Here is a 14,018-nt window from a genome sequence, read left to right on the forward strand (position 1 = left end):
TAATACTATATATTCTTTTATATAATAAAGACCTTTCTTTATTAATTATACTTATCATCCATAACTTGATGCTTTTGACTTTTCAAAAGTTGATAATCTTGTGGTAGAAGATTTGGCAAATCATTTATTTGAACTACATATAACAATAAAAGCACAACTAAAAGATACTCAAAAATATAAAAAAAGAGAAATGTGGATGATATTATAAGAAAAAACCTCATTTCTATGTTATTAATAAGATATGATTACTTTGCCATAATATTAAAACTATTTTTTCTTGTAATAAGTTAGATTATTATAGATTTAAACCATTTCTTATTTGTGAATAAGTCAATCTAGTGGCTTATTAATTAAATCTATTAAAGTCTATGAAAAATCCATCCCCTATTTTACATATTTTTTTTCAAGCCATATAAGATAGTGAATATTTCAAGAAGAAAACAAATACTACTGCTTCTTATACAAGTAGATAATAATCAAGAATTCAAAATAAAATAAGTCTTAGACTTGAGACAATACTCACTTAGGTTGGAATTTCTTATTTATTAGCATGGATATGATATTAGCAAACACACATAGAAGCTAGCAAAAAATCTTTACAAATACAATAGTGAAGGTCAAAATTTTTCATCAAAAACATCCATCAAAATCAAGATGAAGGATAACAAACCTTTGCTATATAAAAAAACATAATTTAGAAAAGATTGCATTCTACCTTCTATCTTTATTTGTAATTTCTATATAATTGTGGTATTAAAAATATAGAAAACTAATAATCAATAAATTAAAGTTAAGAGCCAACATTTATTGACTTATCAAATGAGACATTACAATTATCACATCCTTCAAGATGACATAATAAAAATGAAGATCTTCAAGAATGACATGTTCTTCCTCAAATAAATAGCAAGATATATTACTAATGGTTGAGAGGACCTATTAACCACCTTCAAAGAAAACAAAGATCACAATACATAGCAAATACAATTTGTTACATCTTAGACTTCTTCAATATGTGGTCAATGCTCTTTGTTGAACTTGTCTCTAGAAAGGGGAGTAATGTCATGGACATATATTTGCTATAATTATTACTTAGGTAATATGAATAGATATAAAAAAATAAAAGTAGATTAATTTTATAATATCTTATATAAAAGCTTTCTAAAAGCTTCATAGATATTGTTTTGATTTTATATGTATTTGTAGTTGATTAGTAGGTTAAAAAATTTATCAAAAATTTAACCATATACTATATGTATTGATTATTATAGACATCTAATAAGAAGATTTTAGAAATATTCTTAAAATATTCTATTAAGTTCTAGAAGATTTTAAAAGATTCTTAAAATATTTTTAGAAAATTTCTTAAAAGATTCTTAAATTTTTTTTAGAATATTTCAATAAATTTTAGAAAGTTTTAAGAAATTTAAAGAAGTTTTTTAAAAATCTTTCTAGAGTTGCCTCATCTTCAAGCAATATAAAAATTTCTTGAGAAACTTCTTAATATTTAGTATATATTGAAATTAAGGTTGAGAGGATCCTTAGTCTTGACAATATATCTCTACGAGTTCTAACTCACCTCTCTTGGTGTTGATCTTGTATTCATTTGATTTAATTAAGTTCTTCTTAATTTTTTTGTTGATATTCTTTTGTTCAATTTTTTGTTTGATTTCTTGTATAGTTATATTTATGATAGTTTTTCAAGACTACCTTCTCATCAATATTAGAGCTTAATATTTCTTGATAGAGAATCAATTACTCCTCTTCTTGAAGGCATTTGAATACTTTAGAGGTTGTAAATTATCTTCTATTAAATTAATATTGTTTAAAAAAATTCTTTTTTTTCTTTCAAAATGGCTAGAGGTGAAGATATTACTATGATTGAATCTCTTGAGTCTAAGTTAGATGTTATTATAAATATATTGAATAATTTTTTTTTATCGAACTACTAAAATTGAGGGATTTTTTGCAAGATATCATAAGCAAGACTTGGAGCAGTTTAGTATGTGATGCAATTTCTTTCTGAAGCTTTTTCATCTCAAGAGGTAGTGGCATTTATATCTCAACAAAAAAATATACCTATTCAACAACATGAAGAGACTCAGATTAGACTTCTAAAAAAATTTGATAACACATGTTCTAAGTTTTGAGGATTTATTAATCAAATTTAAGTAATAACTTTTCTATAATTTGAGTATTATATAACAAAATAATCACGAATTGGTTTAGTTAAAATTTTATTTAGAAGAGAAGCCTTATTTTGATTTTCTTCCTTATTTGAGAAGATATTTTTAATCTTAAGCAACTTTGAAGCTTTTTTAGAAGCATTTGTAGAAGCATTTGAAGAACATGATAAGATTTGATGGAAAACAACAAAGATTTATTCATTATGTTAATGATCATGATTTGTATCAGCTTATACATCTTATTTTAGATAGTTGGCTTGTGACATCAATTGGAATGAATAAGCTTTTATAAGCTAATTTTATTGGTGACTAAAAAAAGATATAAAAGATCAATTATTTTTATTTTTTAATCTTTACACACTCAATGAAGCTATGAACCAAATTTTGAAGTAAAATAATTGATTATTTTAATATTGATAAGATCAATACTTGTGAATTTTGACAATACAATGCACTAAAAATTTAATTTCTGCTATTTGAACAAGTAAATTACTTCTACATGTTAGAGCTGAGGATATGCAAATTGATATAGTATAATTTAAAATTCTTACAATAAAAGAGAAGAAACATAAATTTAAACAAGGCCTATATTTATATTATGTTAAAGAAGGTCATAAATCTAAAAATTATCTGAAAGAACAATAAACAATTAGGACTAGGAGTAAAAATATTCAAGAAAACAAAAAGGCCCAGCCGCAATAAGAACCATGCAACTGAACATTCAATACCTCAAATTCATCAAGGTTCCTCTCTCTTTGTAGAACCTACTTGTTTTTTTATTATATATTTATTTCTTTATCCATAAAAATTTCAAAAAAATACTTTATTAAATTTGAAAGCATTTACTTGCTTTTTAAATAAAGAATTTTTTAAACTTCTTAAAAATTTTCTAATACAAAAGTCAAAACTTATATATGTAAAAATAATAGATTATCAACTTTTATCTTTAAATAATATTATTCATAAAATCATACTATTAAAAATATTATTTGAAGGCTATAGTAGTAAAATAGTATTTAATATTATTAGAATATAATTTAATCCTATCATTTTAGGAATTTTGTGGTTAAAAAGATATAATCCATCTATAGATTGGAGGTTTTATAAGATTTAATTTTCTAAAAAAATTATTTAGACAAAACCTATTAAAATGATATCAATAAAAAAGTCCTTATTTTTTAGAATAAAGATTTTTATGAAGATGGCTAAGAAAGAAATGCCATTTGTTATTTATGCAATTATATATCATAAAGAAGTAAGTTTGTTAGTAACTATCTCAAAGCAATGTAAGAAATTTCAAGATGTCTTTGAAAAAAAAATATTGACATATTGCTAGAGCATCAATTGAATAATTGTATCGTTGATCTTCAAGATAGGGCTCAACTACCATTTGGTCCAATTTATAACCTATTATAGAACAAGCTCTTAGCATTGGAAGATTACATCAATAAAATTCTTGCAAAGAATTTTATTTGATTTTTTAAATTTCCAATAAGTGCATCAATATTTTTTGTGAAGAGAAAAGATGGATCTTTACAAATTTTTGTTGATTATAAAAGCCTCAATAAAATAATAATGAAGAATCATTATCCTTTATCATTAATATCAAGACTTTTGGAATAACTCAATCAAGCCAAAATCTACACCAAAATAGATCTTTACAAAGCATATAATTTGATACAAATTAAAAAAAGAGATGAATGAAAGACATCATTTTGGATAAAGTATGGACATTTTGAATATAATATCATGCCTTTTAGATTGACAAATGCTCCAATTATATTCCAATATTTAATAAATGATATTTTTTGTGAATTATTAAAGAAGTTTGTCATTTGTTATTTTAATAATATCTTAATTTATTCCAAGAGTCTTGAAGAACATGAAAAAAATATGAAATTAGTCTTGCAAAAGTTATATGATATAAGATTATATGCCAAATTAAAAAAAATATGTGTTCTATAAATTAAAATTAGAATTTTCTAAATATATTATATCCAATGAAGGCTTACTAATAGACTCAAAGAAAGTTTAATCTATAACAAAGTGAGTAATTCCAAAGCCAGTACAAGATGCACAATGTTTTCTTGGATTTACTAATTTCTATCAAATATTTATGAAGAATTACTCCCAAGTTGCTGCTCCTCTCACTTTATTGATATCTAAAGATAAATTGGAATAGAAATCTCAAGCACAAAAGGCTTTTCAAGATTTGAAGGGAACTTTTATTACAACTCCAATCTTAATGCATCCAAATTTTATAAAGGCCTTTTATTTGAAAAATTATGCTTTCAACTTTTTATTAAAAGTTATATTATCATAGATGGAAAAAAATAGAAAGTTCTATCCAATTACATTTTATTCTAAAATTTTTTTAGCTACAGAGATCAATCATGAGATTTATAATAAAAAACTTGTAATTTTAGAATCTTTTGAAGAATAGCACCATTTATTAGAAGGTATTACATATCTTGTAACTATATATAGATCACAAAAATTTGAAGTATTTCATATCAACTTGGATTTTGAATTGCTGTTGAGCTTGTTGAAATATGATTTTATCTTATTTTGATTTTGTGATTACATATCAACTAGTAAAGTAGCAAGGTCTATCATATGCCTTATTAAAGAGATCATATCTTGTTCTAAATCTTGGAGAAATAACATTTGATTACCAATATAGTATTCTCTTAAAGCCAAAATAATTTCATCTTTATACTATTTTTATAATTACACTTATTTATTTAAATTTTCTTGAACAAATTCATGTAGTGTCAATTAAAGATGATATAACATCTCATTAATTTATAACATCAAGTAGCATCCTAATAATGATAAGTTGAAGTTTTTTGAAAATCTTTTGTATTTTGAAGATTATTTATATATCCTAGAAGGACCAATATGACTTTGTGTTTTTACAATCTTTCCATGATTTTTTAATTGTAGGAAATTTTAGGTTTAACAAAATATTAAAGCTTATTTCTTAAGATTTTTGGTGGCCTCAAATGTAGAAGAAAATGAAGGACTTTGTCTTCTCATGTAACATTTATTCAAGTTCTAAGATTTTTTGATATTATTCTTATTTACTTTTATAGCCATTGCCAATTCCAAAGCAACCATGGTTTTTAGAATCAATAGATTTTATCATTAATATATTACTATCAGCTACATTTAATACTATCTATGTTGTTGTAGATCAATTTATAAAGATGGCATATTTTGTTCCATGTAAAAAGATGATTTTTGGAGAAGAAACAATTAGGCTCTTTTTTCACAATATATATTGATATTATGGCTTATTTGATGACATCATTTTTAAATGAGGATCTCAATTTGTATCAAAGTTTTGAAAATTCTTTTCAAGATATTGAAGATGGATATTTTTTTATTTTTTTTTACTTTCTACTCTCAAACTGATGGTAAAATAGAACGGATCAATCAAGTTTTGGAGCAATATTTGTAATGTACCATCAACTATCAATAAGATGATTAGACCTTGTATTTATCTTTAGTAGAGTTTGCTTATAATAATACTCTTCATTCTTTGATTTAGCAAACATCATTTTATATCAATTATGGTTACCATGCAAAGCTTGATTTATTAGGTATACCAAAGGATGAAAATCCAATAATTGTAGAACTTGCAACACAATTGTTACAACTCCAAATAAATTTGAAGCTCCATTCATATATAGCTTAAGATTCTTAGAAAGCATCTTAAGATCAATTTAGAAAATAATCTCTTATTTTTTAAGTTGAAATTAAAGTATGGCTTTTTTGACAAAATATCAAGACTAATTGATCTTACAATAAGTTGGACTATCAAAGTGTAGGACTATTTTGTATTCAAAAGCAAATCAATCTAGTGGCTTATTAGTTGGAACTACCTACATCTATGAAGGTACATCCAATCTTTCATGTTCCTTTCTTAGAAGCTTATTCAAAATCAATTATTTCAAGAAGAATACAACCATTACCATCTTCCATTGAAATAGATAATCATATAGAATATGAGATAGAAAAGATCCTTGATTTTTAATAAAAAAGATGAAAGTTTGAGTATTTTATTCATTGATGCAACAATTATATCAATGAGCATATGTAGGAACAAATAAAAAATCTACTTAATGTACCAAAAAAAATATAAGAGTTTCATCAATGCTATCCTCAAAAACCTAAATCTATTGAAAGATGACTTTTTTATATAGCTATTGCTAGGATGTTGTATATAATGAAGAAAGCAGATATGAAACCAATGCTTTTTGTAGAACTGAGAGTTAAAAGGAAAAATGATGTTATGAACATGTAATAAAAAGATTTAAAGAATATTTTAAAAATATTCTATTAAATTCTAAAATATTCTAAAAGATTCTAAGAATATTTTTTAAATATTCTAAAAGGTTCTTAAAATATTCTAATAGGTTCTAAAAAGTTCTAAGAGATTTTAAAAAAATATCTAAGAAGCTTTCTAAAGTTGCTTCATCTTTAAGTAATATGGGAACTTCTTAAAGAACTTCTTAAGGTTGCTTCATTTTTAAGTAATATAAAAACTTCTTCAAAAGCTTCCTAATATCTAATATATATATATTAAAGTCAAGGTTGAGGAGATCCTTAATCTTAAGAATACATCTCTAAGAACTCTATCTCACTTTTTTTGATATTGATCTTGTACTCATTTGATTTAATGAAGTTTTTGTTAGTTTTCTTGTTGATATTTTTTTGTTCAATTTTTTTTTTTAATTTCTTATTCAATTTCTTATTTAATTTTTTATTTATTTATATCCGTGATATTAATTGCATACAAAATAAGCTAACTATGTGATGCTCATTTAAAAAATTTGCCTTATAAGTTAAGATACATGTTGAACAAAGTCAATATATTTTGGAAGTCCAATAGAATATTACTATGTAACTCCTAAGTAGATAGTATATATAAAGGTAATAGTAAACCCTTCTTTACTCTTATCAATTCCTTTCTTGTTTCTATTCTAATTTCAAGAAGTCTCTAGTTTTCTTGTTGTTTTGACAATAGTCATTTGAATTTTTTTTTAATATACATACTTCCATATTTTTATTTTATCATATTTCTTTGAAAAGGTCTCACTTGTTTATTTGCTTTCATCAAGTTCTTGTCCTTGATAATAACTTGATGTTTTTGATTTTATAAAAGTTGATAATTTTACAATAGAATATTTGGAATTATTTTTATTTAAGCTATAAACAATAATGAAGGTTCAATTAAAAGAAACTCAATAGAGATTCCTATTGCAAGAAGCAACCTAAATTCTACATTGACAACAAGGTATGGCTACTTCATTACAATATCAAAATTAGTCATACTTGTAAAAAATTGAATTACTATAAGTTTGAATTATTTTTTATTTGTGAATAAATTAATATAATTACTTATTAATTATATCTATCAGAGTCTATAAAGATCCATCTTATATTCTATATGTATCTTCTTGAACATATAAAATAATGAATATCTTGGAAAAAAGATGAATTCCACCTTTTTTTTTGCAAAAGTGGATTGTAATTAAGAATTTAAAGTAGAAGAAGTCTTAAATTCAAGGCAGCATTGAAATAGATTAAAATATTTTATTCCTTGGTAATAATGTAATATTAATGAATGCATATTTAAGCCAATAAAGAATCTCACAAATACAATAAAAAAAGTTTGATATTTTTTTATCAATGACATCCATTAAAATCAAGATGAAAAATAGCAAATCTTTGTTATAAAAGAAACAAGTTTTAAGGAAGATAGCATTTTATATTCTGTTATTGTTTGTAATTTTTATATATTTGTGGTACTAAAGAGATAGAGAATCAATAATCAGCAAATTTAACTTAAGATCTATTGTTTATTGACTTATTAAACAAGACATTGTGATTATTACAGCCTTCAAGATGACGTAATAGAAATAAAGATCCTTAAGAATGACATATTCTTTCTTGAATAGATTGAAAAATACAATGCTTTTAATATCATGACCTTGAAAGAGATTCTTGATGTTAAGTGATTTTATTAGAGGTGGGAACAACTTTTGACAATATTCCAAATGTTTTATTTGAAAAGATCTATAAAGGCTTCAATAATGATCAAATAATGAAATATTCTTCCTGCCTTAGTATGAAGTAGTATCAATGGTTGAAAAGACCTATCAACTACCTTCAAAAGGAACTAAGATTAGAATATTTAGAAAATAAAATTTATCACATCTTTGACTTTCTAAATATATAATAATTGCTCCTAGTAGAACTCATTTCTAGAACGAAGGACAATATCATGAACATATATATATTTATCTAAATAAGAAGTACTAGATAGAAGATAAATGTAGATAGATTTAAAATTATCTTGTGGCAAAGCTTTGTAGAAGCTTTATAGATGCATATTTGAATTTATACATATTTATAATTGATTGGTAGGTTAGAAACTTGGCCAACAAGTTAGCCATGTGTTGCACAAGTGAATAGCTTGTGGTACAAGCTAATAATGTGATATGCATATATGAAACTTATCTTGTGAATTAAGACACATGTCTTACAAATTAAACATGTGTTAGATGTCCTATAAAATATTGCCATATAGCTTTTAGTTAGAGAGTATATATGGAGGCAAGAGTAAAGTCTTCTTTACTGTTATCAATGCTTTTTTAGTCTTTAGTCTTGTTTCAAGACTTTTTAGTCTTCTTGTCTTTGGCAATAGCTATTTTAGTTTAATATTATACCATCTTTGAGTGATTTTTTAGTCTTTTTGAATGACACAAGAATTTATTGATGTTTTAATTCTTTAAAATGCATGTTATTGAAAACTATTAGCTATGTCAAATGTTGTTAATTGATTTTGTATAAATAATTATGTATGTAGTTGGGCCTAGAACTATATCTTTTAGCTAAGCTACAATCTTATTATCTTTTCTATGTACAAAAATATATTTTTATATCACTTTTAACAATAAATTTTTGTTGCCACCAATCTTAGAATGTGAATTGATTATAAAAGATACAAATGCAGTATTGATGCACAAGTGAATATCTTGCATTCAATCTTAGTTTAGATAATTGATAGCATTGTAAAATTAGATATTGAAACTTTATTGAGTAAAGTATAATAAAATTAAAATTTTTATTGGATAATATATTTTTTTTTTTTTCTCTCTCTCTCTCTCTCTCTGGAGATATATACATATATATATATATATATATATATAATTTAATTAATATTATCTAATAATTACTAAATTTTAATATTTATATTAAAAAGTATTAAAGAATATTTATATTTTGTATTAAAATAATTATTTATTTTCTTCTATATAATTGTGGAAATCATATTAATAAAAAAGAATTATAATTAATTCTAATGGTATGGTTTTCAAATTATTTTTAGATTATAAAAATAATATAAAAATAAATAAATAATTTAAAATAATAATAATAATAATAGTTTTAGAATCAATTGAATCAATGAATTTATAATATATACTTAGATAATTTTTTGGGAGAATTAATAAATTAATTAAGTATGGTTGAAAATATAAATTTATTTTAAAACGGTTTATGAATATGTAAATACACCAATTATTCTTTCTACAACTCAAAAGATCAAATAATTATAATAAATTCTATTCAAAATTAAAGAAATTATAATTTCTAAAAATAAAATAATAAATAGATAATCTGTATTGTATAAGCATTTTTTAGGATATCTTTTATAATTAATAATAAAATAAATCAAGAAATTTTTGACTTAGGTTTAGGCCTAAATTTTACTTGTGTTAAAATTATTTTAAAAGAAAGAAAAAAAAAATTAAACGAAAAAATCTCAATATAAAACTAATCAATTAAGCAATATTAACTACAAGCTTTTTAGTGACTTACATTGAAATATTAAATTTTAAAAAATGCTTTATTTTAAATCCTTGAATATGAAAAGAGATTCTCATTTTTTGCAAAACCAAATTTTAAAAAAATTATTTATAATTTTAGTATTTTAAAAATAATATTTTGAAAAGTTTTTTCATAGAATGAATGATTGTAATTGCTACAAATTCTAAATAAAAGGAAAAAATTTTAAAAATAAAAAATTAAGCATAATTACATAAACAAGGTGATACAAGGTGATCACTAATGCAGGAGTTGTTACCAACCCTTCAAAGGGAAAGCAGAGTTGCAAATTATTTCCGGAGAAAGGGAATCCCAAATATCCCATAACCTTTGGAATGCTTCCATCTCCTCAATACACTCTTCCCGCGACCTCGACTGAAAATCCCGAATTTCCTCGTCCAGTCCCAAGTTTCGTTTGTAAACTTCGTCCGCGATCCGTCGCCAAGTCGGGGCCCAAGGCTTGATTCCGTCACACACGGTGACCCGCTCCCCTTCGATGCCGGGCCAGTCCCAGTCCCGCTCACGGGCGGTAACGATTGCCGCTGACGCCGTCGCATTGACCTCGGCGTCACAGGGGCGGCAATAGGCCCCACTCATGGGGCCCTCCGAGGCCATGGACAGGAGGAGCAATCCCCGCGGTAGGGGCGGGCACCGCGGCGTCCGCAGCGTTACGATGCAAAACGGAACCTGGATGGGCTTGAATAGCACTCCGGAGACTGTAAGCTGGGCCTTGTAGGCGGATTCGGAGTTCAGGCCGCGCAGGCCGCGCATGTGCATCACCGGCAGCAGGGTCAACCGCGTGTTCGCGGCGCGGCTGGTGTGCGAGGAGCCCATTCCGAAACGGTCGTTGAGTCCGTGGAACATGCTCCCCGCCGCGACGTAGTAGTAGTTCGGATCCAGCTGCGAAATGTCGGGTACTGGAGCGCTCCAGTACCCGTCCGCGCGCGCGCGGATGATCCAGTCATACGTGAAATTTCGTTGAACCTCGTACTTCTTCACCATTCCGTAACAGCCTTCCACGAGATTGAAGTACTGGAGGAGTCCCTGCATCCCACGTGGGGATCCCCATGATGTGATTACTTCTTGTATGATTTTCGTCTCGGGTAGAGTTTGTGGAACGAAGATCTTGGCTACGCGGAGGTTGCGACCAGCGAGAAGGGTGAGTTTGTGGCTATCTGCATCTAAAGGGGAATGTAGAAAGACATCAGTGTTGTTAAAAACGTCCAAGAGGTGCTTTCGTAGACTGGGTCCAGTGATTTCGAACATCCGGGCTCCACCAACTATGCAGACCGCAATCCGACGAGTGTCGTTGTAGAGCGGCTTGAACTGATCTAGCGATGGTGTCATCGGTTCTGTTGTGGATTCGACAGGTGGGAAGCTGGCTTTCTCTACAGCAAGCCTGCAGACGTAAAACCCCGCACAGTTTTGTGGATTCAGAAACTGGTAGTAGGTGTAGGCTATAACCCCTGCCGCGAACATGACTATCCATGGCAACCACGAGCGTAACCTCAAATCCATCACCTTCCAGCAGCCCATCACTGATTATTACTCCGCTGATTTGGCATTATCCAACCTAGAGAATAGCACAATCAACCAATTATCTCACTGGTCAGACATGTAACCTGCATAGTGCTCCAGATGTAATTGCACAGACTTTGTGCTCACAGTCCATTGGATAACACGCAAATGGCTACAAGGGAAGTATCCTCCAGTTGTCTATACAAATTCCGAGCACGGCGCTAATTTTCTTGCGTTTCTTTCAATGATTGGAATGCTCGACTGAGCTGTTATAACTAACCTCCTTTACTTAATTCGTGAATGACGTATTGAAAAATTCCCTTCCAAGCGGCAATCAAATTCATTCTTGGTCGAAGATTTGCCCCCATTGAATTCGTCCGAACTGGTGGGTCTCTCTTTGTTACATCAAGATGGATATGCTTTAAAAAAGCAAGGGATGAGGACGCAGCTGGAGCAACATTTTCATTGCCCTTTAAAATCTACACCAGCTTCTCTAGCGCCACAAACCAATGCTACGACCTAGTACACGAACCCAGAACTACAGCTAATTGTCATTCCAAAGTGGCTGCTGCCCAGATTTGCAGTGGCTCTTCAAATCCAGTGTGATTATCTAAGGGTCAAGACAGCACCCTCTTCTACCTTGACCTATTTAGTATCTAAATCACATCTGTTCCAGTCGCAACCAGATAAAATAGGTTTTGGGTTTTACTTTTCCTTTTAATTTTTTTCAAACAATTTGATGCATGGTTTCCCTGAGTGATTGAATCTGATGAATTTAGGCTCGATCGCTCCATTTCCCGGTTGTTAACCAGACAAAACGAAAGGTTCCGGCAAGAACTCGCACAAATTTATCTAAATTTAGATTTTGGTATGACGATTAGCTGTAGCGAGCTTCTGCACTTTTTAGAAGCTCAAAGAGACAGGAACTTTAAATCTCACCAATATGGTTTATCTAAATTTTTCACGAAATCAAACGCTGAAGAAATTGAGGATCCACGATGTACACTGTGTCCACTAAAAGAAACAGGACAAGATAGTGCTGGGACTCTCGACTAATAACTGCAATTTTGAAGGGATTCGATCGAGATTAAATCAGTGGAATTATCGAACTTCTGTCTGGAGAAACCGTGCACACAGAGAATGGGGACACTAACAATAGACTAGTTAAAAAAACCAGAATCTGTGATTTGAGAAAACTCATGAGGATATTCGGAGCAAGAGCATGCTAAGGGAGTACTACAAAGGGGGAAAATGTACCAGGTCGGCACCATACCCTCGATCTCACAAAAGTTCGTAGACGGGAATGCTTCGTGGTGGTTAATTCGCAACCGTAGAGCACAATCTGTTCTCGTAAGAGAAGAGAGAAGGCCATTAATGCAACTTCAGGGTTGCGTTAAGACTAACTACATTGGCTAGCGGTAGCTAAAGCAGCGCTGGAGCCATGCTTCACTCCACAAATTCCATTGCCCAAAAACGTTTTATATTCCTCCTACACTGATGCAGTGAATAATGAAAGCTTGGACTACAAGCTCGGCGATAAAACTGAAAAGACATTCGAACTTAAAATTCACCACTGATTCTAAACAAACGATCTCTCCGATTCACTCCACGCGAAATTCCACTCACAATCCTCCACGCCTCTCAATTCTCTTCAAGGAAAATTATACAAACAATCCAGAATGGCCTTTGAGATTGCACCTTATTCGCTCACAACATGGTGAGGCACATCATCTGAGCGCAACCGCCATCGCCACCGACACTCCACAGTAGAACCAGAGACGCAGCCATTGATGAAGCAGAGACCATCGCGCCAAATAACGAGAATTCACAACCGAACCAGAAGTAGCGATGCGTGAAGAAGTAGACAGTGATTCCTGAAGCAGCAACAGATGGAAACAGAAGTAGCGATGCCTGAAGAACCAGACGGCGATTATCTGAAGTAGAAACAGCTGGGTTGGTGAGCAGTCTATTGTCTGACCCAATATTAATGGCAAATTTGGAGCATGTACTGCGTGGCCCATGAATCGAGGTTCTCCAAAACAGGCGCCGTCGGGGATTCCACCAGTTTCAAGTGCTCACAAGACGTCGCAATCTCCTCCGCAGAAGAAGGCGCCGTCCTCCTCGGGCAGCAGATTTGAGGATGACAAAATACTCATCCAATCAATTCGGATGTAACTGAGTGGATGATATGAGGAGCCCAACGAGCAGTGCATTTGCTGCGGGGTTGTGATTTATTTCGTATATTCTCAACACGTCGCTTTTCACATATTGACCCTACTAATAATTGCACCATCCTATATTTGATATCGAATAGTGTCTTGACAAATGGATCTCAAAATGCAAACCTCTCGTGAGGAGTAATATAGTAATCAAAACATGGGGTTGATTTGTGAAAGAGAGAGGAACACAAGCCAATAG

General features: G+C 29.6%; 1 protein-coding gene across 8 annotated transcripts; it reads right to left on the reverse strand.

The window, feature by feature from the left end:
• Window positions 1–10,266: 10,266 nt before the first annotated feature.
• Window positions 10,267–13,691, reverse strand: LOC112279450 (uncharacterized). 8 transcript variants are annotated; one of them, XM_024513935.3, is made up of 4 exons: window positions 13,299–13,690; window positions 12,874–12,942; window positions 11,604–11,655; window positions 10,267–11,481 (listed from the first exon to the last, which is right to left on the reverse strand). In XM_024513935.3, the coding sequence occupies exon 4, from the start codon at window positions 11,427–11,429 to the stop codon at window positions 10,338–10,340; it is 1,092 nt and encodes a 363-aa protein (XP_024369703.1). In that variant the 5' UTR covers window positions 11,430–11,481; window positions 11,604–11,655; window positions 12,874–12,942; window positions 13,299–13,690; the 3' UTR covers window positions 10,267–10,337. The 8 variants fall into 8 exon arrangements, with proteins under 8 accessions (XP_024369703.1, XP_090110073.1, XP_024369687.1 ...); XM_090253947.1 differs by having other exon boundaries at window positions 12,858–12,942; XM_024513919.3 differs by having other exon boundaries at window positions 10,267–11,655; window positions 13,299–13,691.
• Window positions 13,692–14,018: the final 327 nt, after the last annotated feature.

Source organism: Physcomitrium patens, chromosome 1 (genome assembly GCF_059467195.1).
Source record: "Physcomitrium patens ecotype Gransden chromosome 1, ASM5946719v1, whole genome shotgun sequence".
Lineage (NCBI taxonomy): Eukaryota > Viridiplantae > Streptophyta > Bryopsida > Funariales > Funariaceae > Physcomitrium > Physcomitrium patens.